The 14,723-nt window shown below is 42.8% G+C and overlaps 1 protein-coding gene across 3 annotated transcripts in view; it reads left to right on the forward strand.

The window, feature by feature from the left end:
• The first annotated feature begins 738 nt into the window (after positions 1-738).
• Positions 739-14,723, forward strand: part of COL14A1 (collagen type XIV alpha 1 chain) — a 175,504-nt gene continuing 161,519 nt past the window's right edge. For 2 of the 3 annotated variants that reach the window (XM_036436874.2, XM_036436876.2), the window contains exons 1-2: positions 739-1,080; positions 14,369-14,494. In XM_036436874.2, the coding sequence (XP_036292767.1) occupies positions 14,407-14,494 (88 nt within the window). In that variant the 5' untranslated portion in view covers positions 739-1,080; positions 14,369-14,406. The remainder of the gene's footprint in view (positions 1,081-14,368; positions 14,495-14,723) is intronic. The other variant, XM_036436877.2, reaches the window with a different exon arrangement.

Consider the following 14,723-nt stretch of genomic DNA (forward strand, 5'->3'; position numbering starts at 1 on the left):
ATCATTCTTCGGCACATGAAAAGGTGGACACCGCTGCCTTGGCATGTCAGAGCTCTTGGTAAAAGTTGGGGAAAGGAAGAGGAAGGAGAGGAGGCTAACTGGCCCCTACCTCCCCCCCCCCCCAAGTTTTACCAAAGTCTTTTAATGTGATTGCCATATTTAAGCCTTTTATAACAGTATCTTACCACCTAACCCCAACTGGTAAGCCAGGGCCCCACATTTTAAACTTTTGTTAAAGCAGCATCTCACTTCAATAATGGAGTGATTAGGAGTTGGGTCCTGGAACTGGTTCAAACCTCTCTCTCCTAGATAGGTTTGCTAAATGATTTTGGGCAAAATAGTTTCCCACTTTTTTTTTTAATTTTATTGATTATGGTATCACATAATTGTCCTCATTCCCCCACAGGCACTGCCTCTTCCAGTGGTGCAGGGCTCTTGGCGCGGGGGGACACGGCCGGGGTTTGTGATGGGAAGGTGGGCACCCAGCACCTGAGGGCTCCTGACCTTCCCGAGCCGCCGCAGGGGCGGGGTGGGCAGCCCCGCACCACCTCGGGCAGAGGGGCAGAGCCAAAGCCACTCTTCCCGGGGGCGGGACGCCCCGCTGCGCACCTGGGGCCCCCGGTCTGCGGGAGCGCGTGCGCGGGGCGGGGCGGGGCGGACGCCTCGGAGCATCTTTCTGGGGCAGGGGGGAAGGGAGGGGAGGAGGAAATAAAGTGGGGGTGTCTGGACCTTAGGCCTGCCTCCCACCACCCCAACCTCCGCCCCCCGCGGCCACCTTCCACGTTATAATTGGCCGCGCGCTGCCTGTCCTTTCCTCTTATCTGATCCAGGGCGCCCGGAGGGAGGGGAGCGGCGGAGAGGAGAGGCGGCGGCTGCCCGGGGCAGACGGGGGGAGCAGGAGCGGGAGAGGGAGAGGAGGAGGGAGGGAGGAAGAGGGGAGAGAGGCTAATGAAAAGGGGGCACCAGGCGGGAAGCGAGTGAGAGTCGTGCGCGGCCAAGAACGGATCTCGGCAGAGGAACTTGGATCTTCCCTGCGCGCCAGGAGGTCTCCAACCTGGGCTGGAACCTCGCCCTGCACAGGTCAGTTCCAGGCTCTCTCTGCCTCCCCTCGGGTTGGCTTTGAGAAGTCTATTCGTGAGGAAGAAGTGGAGAGGGCGAGCCACCTGCAGATGCAATGCAATTTCGTGGACTTCGGTGCGCGCCCGGGATGGCCGGGGACCTTTGGGTGGGATGAGACCCGTGCACCCCAAGTCTCCTCGAGGGGGTCACGGCGCAGGGAGATGGGACGCGCCGCGAGACGTGAATGCAAAGGCAGCCACGGTGCCTTGTTTGCTCCAGGAGTTTTTCTCTGCACTTGGGCGCTGTGAGCGTGCGGCGGGAAGTGGAGGGTCGGGTCTGACTTCGAGACGGTGGCGACACCAGAATCTCTAAGTAGAACCGGCTTAGTAAAGGCGGCCGTCTGGTGCAAAGAGGGCGTAGGGACTTGTCTTGGAGAGCTGCATATTCATAGAGCATGCTGTTTTTATTCAGATTGGATTGGGGTTCACTTGACAGATCATGGGGGACTACTCACCCAGGCACTGCTTGGTTCCACCACCGGTTAGCGCTGGAGGCAAAGAGGACCTCCCAGAGGAGCGCATTGGTGTAGGATGCTGGTGGTAGCCGCGCGTTTTGCTTCGGGTGCAGCTTTGAGATGCACCACCAGGCTGTGTTGTTGGAAGGTCTTCTCTGCCCCGCTTTTCCTCCCCACTCTCCCCCCCATTTTATTCCTCTGGACCCCTGCCTGTCTCCAGGCTCCTCGTAGGCAGCCGATGGGCTAAGATACTGTGCATGCGTGAGCAGAGCTTTGGCGTGCAGTGCACACAGGCAAGACGGGTTGGGGCCGGGCCCAGAGGAGCCCGCGCGGGGCCGCTAGGTAAGGCTGGCCACCGCCTGCATGTCAGACCACAGGCACTCAGCCTTAGGAGCTGGGTTCTTGAGTCCTTCCTCTGTGGGAAGCATGCCCTCTGGTGCGGGAGCTAGCTCAGGGTTGACCTGGGTCGCCCTTCTGCTTTGACTTGTGCTTAAGGAAAGTGCCCAAATGGGGCTTGTGTGCAGCTCGCAAAGAGGCCTGGATTTTCCCCTCAGAATTGCTCCTGGATCTGCTACTGAAAGCCCCATTCCCTTTGGAAGTTTTGGACTCCCTTCTGGAAGGTTCTGAGAGTCCCCTGCTGACTGCAGCTGAAGGAGATGGGTGCTAACAGGAACAAATAAATGTGGGGCTAAGACTTTGGTGGCTCTGTAGGGAGCAGGAATGGAAAGCAGTTTCTCTCTTAAAGGCTCGGGGTCTCCTTACCTCTGGAGGGCAGACCAGGGCACTTTCCAGTTGCAGCAGGTGAGAAAGAGACACCAGGCCAATCCAGCAAACAGGCTTAAGTTGGGGGCAGTGAGCAGAACAGGTGTGCTTTTCTCACGAGGTGGGCCTCTTCCACCCAGAGAACTCACTGGTAACTGTAGATGGGTGAGTGAGTGAATGAATGAATGGATAGCACTTGGATTTTTGGTTGTTTGAAGAGCAACATGGATGGATTTCCTCTGAACATGACCCCAATGTGTGGTAACTGTAAGACAAAGCTTTAGGGTAGTATTTAAAAAATATATATGTTTTATTGATTTTTTACAGAGAGGAAGGGAAAGGGAAAGCGAGTTAGAAACATCGATGAGAGAGAGACATCGATCAGCTGCGTCCTGCACACTCTGTACTGGTTATGTGCTTGCAACCAAGGTACATGCCCTTGACCGGAATCAAACCTGGGACCTTTGAGTCCCCAGGCCAACACTCTATCCACTGAGCCAAACTGGTTAGGGCTAGGGTGGTATTTTTTTTTTTAAATAGTTTTATTGAGATATGATTCATATACCATATAAGTGTACCATTCTGAGGTTTTTAGTATAGTCACAGTGTTGTGCAACCAGCATCACAATCCGTTTTAGAACACTTTTATCACTTCAGAAGGAAACCCCGTACCTGTTAGTAGTAACTCCCCATTTCTTCTTAATCTGCTTTCCCCACCACCCTGCCTCTGGCAACCACTAATCTACTATTTGTTGACATTTCATATAAATGGAAGCATGCAATATGTGTGTGGTCCTTCATGACTGGCTTCTTTCACCTCAAAAAATGTTTCCAAGGTTTATCCATGATGTTCAGGATACTCTCTCTGCAAATCCTGGGCAGGCATCTCTTCCTGCCTGGGAGCCCTGAGCCAGGACCTGAACCTCCACTGCAGCCCTGACCTCCCGGGGGTCCATTTGAAAGAATAGGAGTCCGTAATTCCCTGGATAGGATTCCTGGAACCGTTAGATTTCCTGGAGCAGTTTTGGGTGGGTCCCAAGCTTCAGGGTTGATGGGAGGAGCCCTTTGGCCCATATCCTGTTGCTAACGGTCCAGCTGAGGACTTCAGAGAACTTTGGGGGCCTTCTGAGCATGACTTATTCTTCAAAACCAGACAGGGCTGGCCTTAAGAATGGCTGAGCGAACTGGTATTGTTTGAGGGGTACTGGGGCAGCTCCAGTCTACCAGAGAGGCCCTTAGGAGGTGTTCTCTCTTTGGCTTTTAAATACTTCCTTGTGTCACTTAGTAAAACACAAACAGGCTCACACAGAGTGAAATGCAAAGCCTGTTTTCAGCTGACAATCTCTGCAGTTACATGGCTCTGGAGGCACATTTGCTATCAGTTAATCCAAATGCAGCCAGATGACTGCTGTTTCCTGGCCCTTCGAGTGTAACCTAAGATTCCTTTCAAGGACAAGGTCCTGCCTGAATTGCTGCAGGCTGAGGGAGTGCTGTTTGAGCACCGCTGAGCTAACAAAATGTCTGGGATTATGACAGTTTGTAGAGAACTAGGTCGTTGGTAAATGCACTGGATGGTTCCTGGGGGGAACAGAGAGGCCAGCCAGTGGGATGAGGGCATAGGTAAGAGGAAAGTGACAAAGGCAAACTTCGTCCCTAGTGCTGGATGTCAGGAAAACCATCTCCTTCAGCAACTAAATAAAATGGGGCAGGGATCCAGTTACTCTTCTATGTAAAATAAGCCTTGAATGAACACCAAGCCTCATCCTGTTCCAGTAGGGTGGTGTGTGTGTGTTTGTGTGTGGTGGAATTTCTGGACACACACACACACACACACACACACACACACACACACTCTAGAGGCCAGTGCACAAAATTCGTGCATGGTATGGGGGGGTCCCCTTCAGTCCAGCCTGCACCCTCTCTAATCTGGGACCCCTCGGGGGATGTCCAACTGCTGGTTTAAACTGGCAGTTGGACATCCCTCTCATAATCCAGGACCACTGCCTCCTAACTGTCCCACCTGCTGGCCTGGTTGCCCCCAACTGCCCCCCCACCCCTGCTGTCCTGGTAGCCCCTCACTGCCCCACAGCAGGCCTGGTTGCCCCATGCAGCCTGCTGTTTGTTCATCCCTCACTAACCCCCCTGCTGGCCTTGTTAACCCATGCAGTCTGCTGTTCGATCGTTACTGTGAAGGCATCCTGACCAATTTGTATATTACCCTTTTATTATAATAGAGATCCAGTGCTCGAAATTCATACATGAAGGTGTGTGTTCCTCAGTCCAGCCTGCATCCTCTCCAATTTGGGACCCCTACTGGGATCGGGCCTAAATGTGCATTTGGACATCCCTCTCACAATCTAGGACTGCTGGCTCCCAACTGCTCACCTGCCTGCCAGCCTGATCACCCCTTAACCACTCCCCTGCTAGCCTATTTGCCCCTAACTGCCTTCCTTTGCAGGCCTGATCATGCCTAACTTCCCTCCTATGTAGGCATGGTCACCCCTAACTGCCCTCCCCTGCAGGCTTGATTTCCCCCCAACTGCCTTCCCTTGCAGGCCTGGTCTCTCTCAACTTCCCTCCCCTGCTGGCCATCTTGTGGTGGCCATCTTGTGTCCACATGGGAGCAGCCATCTTTGACCACAGGGGGGCAGCCATCTTGTGTGTTGGAATGATGGTCAATTTGCATATTACTGTTTTATTAGATAGGATATATATATATATAATTTTTTTTTGAGACCCAATTGAGTAACTACCCTTTCCTTTTCAGAAACACATTTGTTTTCCAATTAAGTCACTGAAATTCAGGGATATAAACTACCTTGCCTGGGGTCACAACACCAGCCAGGGACAATTACCTGATTAAGAAAAGTCTATAGGAGATTTGAACTCAGGTCCCATTGGACTTGGTCTCCATCAGCTTCTTGGAGGAGGGTGGGGGAAGGATATATGACCAGAAATGAATGATGTCCACTGAGGCCATCTTACCTAATAATAGACAAACATGTAAATTGATTGTACCTCTGCTACACCACCAACCAATCAGGCGTAATATACAAATTAACCCAACAAAGATGGCAGTTAATATGCATACACAGGCGCAAAGTGACGGGGCGGGAAGCAGGCATTCTGCCCCACCCCTGGTCTGTCAGGGCCCCTGGGCAGCATGGGAAGGCAGGGCTGGAGAGGAAAGGGGCTGGGCCGGAGTGGACGGGTGGTGCCAGCAGCCAGGGAAAGGAAAGCCCATTCTAGCATGAATCTTTGTGCATCGGGCTTCTAGTATAATCTATTTTTAAAACAGGGGATGGAAGGCAGGTAGATTTGGGTAAAATCTAAACCAGCTCATCTGTGTTTCATTCATGTTCCTTAATATTTCTGAGCTTCTCATCCAGAAAATGGGGAGTATAGTAGTTGTGCTATAGGGTTGAAAAATCTGAGATCATCTAGTACAGAGCCTGGAAGACATAAATGCTTACTCTTATCTCCTGCTTCTTTTCTTCTTTCCATTCTTTTCCCCCCTTTTACCACTTTCCCCATTTCTCTTTCTCTGCTTGCTTGCTGATTGATTGGTTGATTGATTGCAGGGATTGTGACAAGAAAGGCAATGGGAAGTTTTGAGTGTCTATTTAAGTGAGGCCTCAGAATCTAGACTCCCCATTTCTTCAAGGCAATTCCTTATCAATGTTCTTGGCAATCTTTTCTGCCAATTAGTGGAGTTAGCCTGGCAGTTGTCCCTGACTATGAATGTCAGGAATCAGTGTTTGGTCTCTTCTACAAGAAATTATCAGAGATGTTTATGAAAACTAATCTAGAAGGAGGCTGGGCTTTGCTGAGTTGGTTTGAGTGTCTCAGGATGTGCTATAACTAGGGATACTCAGGAGACCCTGTAATGAATAAAGATCTGCTCCTGGGTGGTTTTCTGTCTGATTGTATAGAGAGCAGCTCACTGAATTGATAATGTAAAAATGACATTCTACTGCAGGTCTGTTTTCATTTCATTCTTCCTCTGTTTCCAAGTCCTGCATCCTGCCATGTACTGAAACTGTGCTAAGCAGTTCCTTAATATTTCTGAGCTTCTCATCCAGAAACTGCTTAGCACAGTTGTGCTATAGGGTTGTACAGTGGAGAATAAACCACCTTGGTAGATAGAAATGCAGATGGCCAATGCAGTCTTAAGTGCTCCAGGGTGGAATAGAAAGGTTATTATTGATGGAAATGCAGGAGGAGCATCTGGCCCAGACTTGGAAGAGCAAGGAAAGCTGTGCAAAGGATGGGATACCTTTGCTGAGAAGTGGGGCTACCCTTTGTATTACTTATAGGTATAGGTGGTAGAACGTTCCTGAGTCAAGGAGCTGTCACCAATTTGCCACACTTTTGGGATGTTTTAGCCTTGTATGGTGCAGGATTTGGAGTGCCTAATTTAAGATTGAGCAGCTGTATTTCTGAGGCTGATTTCCAGTCAAATGTCTTGCATTTGAATAGTCCATAGGTCTTCCTGCAAATGTGGGAAAGGTGACTCCTCTGGGCAGGCCTGTGCCTTTCGGGGAAGAAAACAGCACCCCTTACCCTGGGTAACACGGCTTCGCATACAACTTTGAGAGCATAATGTCTGCCAGTTTCAGGCATCAGTCACCCTAGGCCAAGGACAAATTATGCAGTGCATCAACTGTGAACAGAATACATCACTCCTGATCATCCAATTACTGGTCATTAAATCCATCAATATTTATTGTTTGCCTGTTATGTACTTTGAACCTTTATTTATTTATTTTGTTTATCCTCACCCAAGGATATTTTTCCATTGGTTTTTAGAGAGAGTGGATGAGTGGATAGGGGAGAGAGAGAGAGAGAGAGAGAGAGAGAGAGAGAGAGAGAGAGAGAGAGAGAAGCATTGATGTGAGAGACACACATCAATTGGTTGCTTCTTACACATACCCTGTCTGGGGCCAGGGATTGAATCTGCAACTCAGGTACATGCCCTTGACCAGGAATTGAAACCATGATCCTTCAGTGCACAGGCTGATAGTCTAACCACTTAGCAACACCAGCCATTGATTATGGGTTAAACTGTCCATTTAGATGTCTGATGGTACCCAAGACCCTAAAGATAAAAAAAAAATAGTTACCGAGGCCATAAAATTAGCTGAAGAATTATAGTGGGATAAGGGGTAGATGCAATTCATTGGAGGTCTGGTTGGTGGGCAGTCTCAGCCAGTGCTATTCAAATTGTCATCTGCTGAATTTTGTGCCCATTCACAAACTGTTACTTCCCCTTCATGAGATAAAATTGCACCAGGATGTAAATCAAATATGTTACTAAGCACTCTGCTAGTTCATGGCAAAACTTTTTTGATGAAGGAAGCAAGATAATGTACTGATTAACATCTATAATGATAAAAGGTTAATATGTTAATTAGACTGGTAGCTGAATGGCGTCATTCCAGACATCCTTCTCGATGAAGTCACAGTTGAGGGAGCAAGGCTGATGCAGTTAGGAGTGATTAGGCAGACAAGCAGAGTGCTTAGGGGTGATCAGACAGGCAGGCAGGAGAGTGATTAGGAGCCAGCAGCCCCAGACTGTGAGAGGGATGTCTGACTGCCGGTGTAGGCCTGATCCCACAGGCCTACACCGGCAGTCAGACATCCTTCTAGGGATCCTGGATTGTGAGAGGGTACAGGCCAGGCTGAGGAATCCCCTACCACACACAAATTTCATGCACCAGGCCTCTAATTTTTGTATAAGCTCCTTACCTCATTTTGGACTAGTAACAAACAATTCACAGATTATTTTGAGTAGTACCCACATAGGTAACATTGGTTCATACTGGCAGGAAGGTCATATTGGATTCTTTCTGTCTTTATACTACTGTCAACCCTTGGTTATTGAATTTCTCCCATCTCAAACAATTCTGTTCTTAACCAAGTTGTTCACATAAAAATGTATTTGTTCTCAAACAAAACTTCAGTTCTCAACGTGACCATCATTCATGTTGATACCTGTATGATTAGTCACGAGTCTCTCAGATGACAAATAAGGAGAGAATGTGTAAGAATGAGTCAGTTTACCACTAAACCTCTCATTGTTAACATATTGGGAAATTGTTCCGTGAATGTTTTCAGGTTTTTTTGCTTTTGCTATTTATTGTTTTTTAAATATATTTTTATTGATTTCAGAGAGGAAGGGAGAGGGAGATAGAAACATCAATGTTGAGAATCATTGATTGGTTGACTTCTGCATACCCCACACTGGGGATTGAGCCTGCAACCTGGGCATGAGCCCTAATAGGGAATCAAACTGTGACCTCCTGGTTTATAGGTTGCTGCCCAACCACTGAGCCATGTCAACCAGGCTGATGCTGCTTAATATTATTAAATATGTACATCAAGTCACCATGGTTCCTAGGAAGTTTATTAACAGCAATAAAATAAAAAGGAAAATTGTGAGAATAACATTAGAGCTTAGACATGTACTGTATTGTATATAAGAAAGTTAAAACTGTATATAAGGGAATCATTTGGGGGGCCTGGTATGGATTAATTTAATTTAAATTATTTCTAATGGAAAAAAACGAGTTGGTTTTCTAACAAATTCCTTCTTGAACAGCCTTCCGGAACAAATTAAGTTCAAGACCCAAGTTTCTATTTTCTTTTCCCCCCCCTCTCTTTCTCATTCCCCTGTTTTTTTTGTTTTTTTTCTTTTTTGTTTTTTCTGCCTTCTCATTCTCATCTTTATAGTTTTTTTTTTCTCTCCTCTACCTTCCATATTACTATTTTACTATTTATTTCCCTTCCTTTTTGATGTTGCACTTTGATTTCATTTTTTTGTTTTTGAAAAGTAAAATTAGAGGAGTCCAAATACACAAGATAAGCAATGAGAATGGAAAACAATCACAAAACTTGAGGAAATTTAAATAATTAAATAGTAATTAAAATAATTGCATTCCAATAAATTAGGATTCTTTTTTTTTTAAAATATATTTTATTGATTTTGTACAGAGAGGAAGGGAGAGAGATAGAGAGTTAGAAACATCGATGAGAGAGAGTCATCAATCAGCTGCCTCCTGCACACCCCCTACTGGGGATATGCCCGCAACCAAGGTACATGCCCTTGATCGGAATCGAACCCGGGACCTTTCAGTCCCCAAGCTGACGCTCTATCCATTGAGCCAAACCGGTCCCGGCATTCCAATAAATTAGGATTCTTACATGAAGTGGATTATTTTTAAACAAAATATAAATTGCTAAAACTGACCCTAGATTATATAGAAATTGTGAATAAAACAGAAGTCATAAAAATTTGAAAATTTTGTTAAAAAGTAGTCTCCCAAAAATGCCATTGCAATTGAGTTTACAATATATAAAATGCCAATGCAATTGAATGTTAACAAAATATAAAAAAATCAATAGTATCAATGGTATCATGATTGTTCCATTGTAGCATATATGAAAAATTTACAGTTATTTTTATAAAATTAGAAAAGTAATGCTGATATGAAAGTGACAGCATAAAATAAGAGAGTTATGGATGTCACATATTTATATCAGTGCACTTATTAATATGAACAAAATAGAGCTCAGTCACACATCAAAAGCATAACATGCCTTTCTGTTGTTATTACAGTTGCTTTATATTAAGGTTTGCTATCAGGAATTGTCAGCCATCTGACCTTGTTCTTCTTTCTAAAGATTGCTCTGACTATTCTAATTCCTTTGGATTTATATGCAATATTTAGAATCAATTTTTAAAAATCCTACCAAGAAATTACTTGTTGACATTTTCATTAAGATTGCTCTGAATCTACAGATTGATTTGAGGACATCCTAACAATGTTGAGTTTTTCAATCCATGAACATGGTACACTGGTCTGTTTATTTAGACTTTCTTTAATTTCTCTCAGGAATGTAGTTTTAAATTTTTGTAACTTTTACAGCAGAGAGTATAGAAGACTTCCATATCTTACTAATTTTTAAGTATTTCATTGGAGAGTGCAGAGGACTTGATTTCTAAGTATTTTGTGTTGTTACTATAAATGGAATTTAAAAAATACTTTTATTTGTTTGCTGCTATAATAATATAATTTTAGTTCTGCAGCCTTCCTAAATATACTTATCCATTCAAGTAGGTTTTGTTTCTTTGTAAGGTTCTTTAAGAATTTCTGTATAAAAAAAATCACATTGATTAGAAATAAAGATAATTTTATTTCTTCCTTGCCACTCTTTCTGCCTTTTATTTGTTTTTCTTACATCGTTGAACTTCTGTTAAAAGAGAGTAACCTATTATAAGTGTTAGAGAATTTTTATATTCAAACCCACATTTCTGTGGATTAGTCCATTGATCGAAAAGTTGTATTTATAGTAGCTGGACAAAATAATTTTTACACTGATATAAATATGTGATATTAGTCTGTAGCTCTTTTATTTCATGTTATTTCCACATGAGTGTTTTTCAAATACTTGAAGACATCTATAATATTATGTGCCTCTGATTCATATTTTTCCTGGGCTTAATTGAAAACATGCTTAAAATAGTCTTTTTTTTTTTTCCTTCAGATCATTGCATGAAGTTGTTAGCTTGAATTGCTAAGTCTATCTAAATCTATGAATTGCTCTTAAGTCAAATCTTCCACATTTTCCTATGGTTGATTAGTTTGAACCTATACATAGCTGTCATCTGGAAAGTGATAAAAATGGATCAGAATGTACTTAGAAAATTTAAGTTATTCACCCATGCAAATACCTGGGTCTTCAGTTTTTGCCTAAACCTTTATGCCAAGTTAGTCCTTGAAACCTTAATATGATGTGAGAGATAAGGACTTCTTGACTCCTTCCTCATTTAGTAGCCATTCAAGTAACACATTATTATCAGTAGGGGCCTAGTACACAAAATTCGTGCACGGATGGGGTTCCTAGACCTGGCTGGCAATCAGGGCCTTTGGGGCCATCTCACCCAGTCCAGATCAGAGCCTGCGGGCTTGCTGGCTGCCAGACAGGGCCTGCCAGATGGGGCCTGCTGGACTGGGGGAGGGACTGTGGTAGGTTTGCTGGCCAGGGGAAGGGACCAGGGGAGGTTGACTGGCTATGGGAGGTTGGCTGTGGGAGTGCACTGACCACCAGGGGGCAGCTCCTGCTTTGAGCTTCTGCCCCCTCATGATCAGTGTGCATCATAGTGACTGTTTGACCAGTTGTTCTGGTCGTTCAGTTGGTTGCTTAGGCATATATATTTATTTATTTATTTATATTTATATATCTATATCTATATCTATCTATATCTATATCTATCTATCTATATCTATCTATCTATCTATCTATCTATCTATCTATATATATATATATATATATAATTTTCCTTTGCATTCTTTCAAGCCATTGCTAATATGCAACTAGTTAGAACATTTTGAGAGCTACCTGTGTTCTGAGTACATTAACATGATCACAATCATTCCATGTGGTACATGTTAATTTGCACATTTTATTGAATAAGAAATCAAGTTGTAGAATGTTTAAACCAGTTAGTCAAGGACCTCTAGCAAATTATTACTGTCTTCCTAACTCTCAGGTTTCTGTTTATGTATCATCACTTTGTGCTCTTTTTTTCTATTTCACACTTAGTTCAGTTAGCTTTGCAACATTTTTGCTTTCATTCTTCCTCTTCAATAAAGTTGTATGTAAGCTGACTGAGGGCAGGGATCATATAGTATGAACTTTTGTATCTTCTTTAGTACCAAGTAGAGAGTTTTGGTCATATAGTAGGGCTCTCAATAAATGACTGTTGGAATGAAAATTGTAATACCATAAGTAATCTCTCTCAGGGTCTGGTATGCCAGATGACTAGCTACAATTTTGTTTAAGTTTATAGATTTTTTGTTTTTGTTTTGTTAGTCAGCATTGATTGAATAGAACATTATCCAAGGTTTGGGTGTGTATAGGTGTGTAAGTCTGTGTGTGTGTGTGTGTGTGTGTGTGTGCGCGCACATGCATGCAAGGGCACATGTGCTTATGTGTAGGAATGGTTTACAAAACTTTAGAATACACATTTTAAGGAATTTTGATAAAATGAGTTGTACTCAGGGATCCTTGTTAAATTTAACTGTACAAATGAGATTAAATAAAACAAACATGAAAATTCGCCCTAATGAGGATAGTTTTACATTACTGATTATAGAATGGTGACAAGTATTTTGAGAAAACTTGTACTAAACATTATCAACTTTACCTAAATTTGTTTATATCTTTTAAACTCTGAACTAAGTAGTCATTTCTATCATAGTGTTTTAAACTAAAACACACACACACACACACACACACACACACACAAAAGGCAGAGTTACTTGTTTTGTGCAGGCTTTTGAATAGTTTCAACAAGCTAGGCTTTGACATTTCGGTCAGTGTTAAACTATGTCATGGCACTTTAATAGGAATTGGGATTTTTCTTGCCCCTGTTTCACTGTCCAAAAATTTGGAGACTTGGCAGAAAACCTTGGGAAAACTAAAATTCTATTTCTCCCAATATGTTATTACTCATCCTAATGTAAAATAAACAATCAAGAAGGGGGAGAATTTAAAGATAAGCTACATTAATAATATTTAAAAAATATAAGTTGATGTCTTTCTTGTTTAAGAATATAAACAATATAAATACCTCAAATATGGTGTAATTACTGAACTTATGTTATTGGAATCTTCATTTAAGAAGTAATGTGACTTTGTCATCTATTTGAAAATGGCTTGGCTGAAAGCTAAAACTGTTATAATTACATTAAATTTTAAGAAAACACAGTAATTGCCATGAACAGATAGGACTGCAAGGGTAGATAATATTAGGCATTGCCAACATAATGCTACTAAGAGGTGAAGTAGAAAATACGAAGAGCTCAGTAAATGAAAAGTCAAAAAAAGCAAGATTCAGCATCCATTTCTGGATGAAAAATATACCTAGAGAAAAGTTAAAGTGTTTTTTATTTTGTTCTTTAGATCCCACATATAAGTGAAATTATATGGTGTTTGTTTTTCTCTGACTTAACATAATATCCTCTAGGTTCATCATGTTGTGCAAATGGTAAGATTTCATTCCTTTTTTTTTTTTTTATGGCCAAGTAACATTCCCTGGTATATATTTATCACCACTTTAAAAATATATATTTTATTGACTTTATTGGGGTTACGTTAGTTAATTATATAGGTTTCCAGTACAATTCTATAACACATAATCTGTATATTGCATTGTGTGTTCCCCACCCACAGTCTAGTCTCCTTCCATCACTATTTACCCTCCTTTACCCTCTTTTATTTGGAACAGATTCATAGACCCAGAGAACAGACTGATGGTTGCCTGAAAGGAGGGGGATTGGAGACTGGGTGAAAAAGGTGAAGGTTTTAAACAGTACAAATTGGTAGTTATAAAATAGTCAGGGGGATGTGCAATATAGCATAGAAAATATAGTCAATAATATTGTAATAACTATTTCCTGGCACATGTGGTTAAGTGGTTGAGTGTCCATCCACGAACCGAGAGGTCCCCAGTTCAATTTCTGATCAGGGTACATGCAGGGTTGTGGGCTAGATCCTCATTGTGTGTGTGGGCGTGTGGGCAGAAGACAGCTAATCCGTGATTCCTCTCATCATTGATGCTTCTTTCTCCTCCTCTCTCTTCCTCTCCCTGAAATAATAAAATATATTTTAAAAAATTACTGGCAAGGAAATTGTGATTGTCTGATTATAATGTCTATTTCAGGTAAACCTTAGGAATTTACCCACTTGGGAAATTCACTGTGCAATTTATGCCTTCCAAAAGAGTCACAAAATACCTTCTGAACTTCTCTTCCAAACATTTCAGGTGTTTCTCTCCACTTACAGCATCTTTTCAAACACCTTTCTTTTATCAGTTTATACATTTGAGTGAAATATATGATGCCCTCCTGAATGAGTGAATTATCTCCTAATAATATTAATCCCGTTTGCTTGTTTGCCTGCTCTAGATTACCCATGTAACTACTTTATTTTCCGTCTTCTCAATATCCCTGTGCTCTGCATTTCCAGGACTGGTGCTGCATCCCATGTGAAAAGCAAGAAGTCAAATGAAGATTTTCCAGTGCAAGATGCAGTGCTGGCTGTTTCCAGCTCTTTTGGCAGTTGCTTACTTTTGCACCTTTGTCCAGGGTCAAGGTAATGGAAAACTTTAAGATATTAGGTTCTGTGACTCTACTCTTCTTAGCTCTGGTTACTGTTTTTTATTTATTTATTTTACTTTCCCTAATAGTGCTTCAACTGTGTGTAGGCAGGGTTATGTGCTAGTTTTTACTCAATACTACCAACTATTTACATTGTGAAAATGTGCCACAACTTGGATGAAGGCGATGGCCTCGCCAGTGATTGAGCATAGTAACCTGTGGCA

The sequence above is a fragment of the Pipistrellus kuhlii genome, unplaced genomic scaffold, assembly GCF_014108245.1.
Source record: "Pipistrellus kuhlii isolate mPipKuh1 unplaced genomic scaffold, mPipKuh1.p scaffold_m20_p_14, whole genome shotgun sequence".
In the NCBI taxonomy this organism is placed as follows: domain Eukaryota; kingdom Metazoa; phylum Chordata; class Mammalia; order Chiroptera; family Vespertilionidae; genus Pipistrellus; species Pipistrellus kuhlii.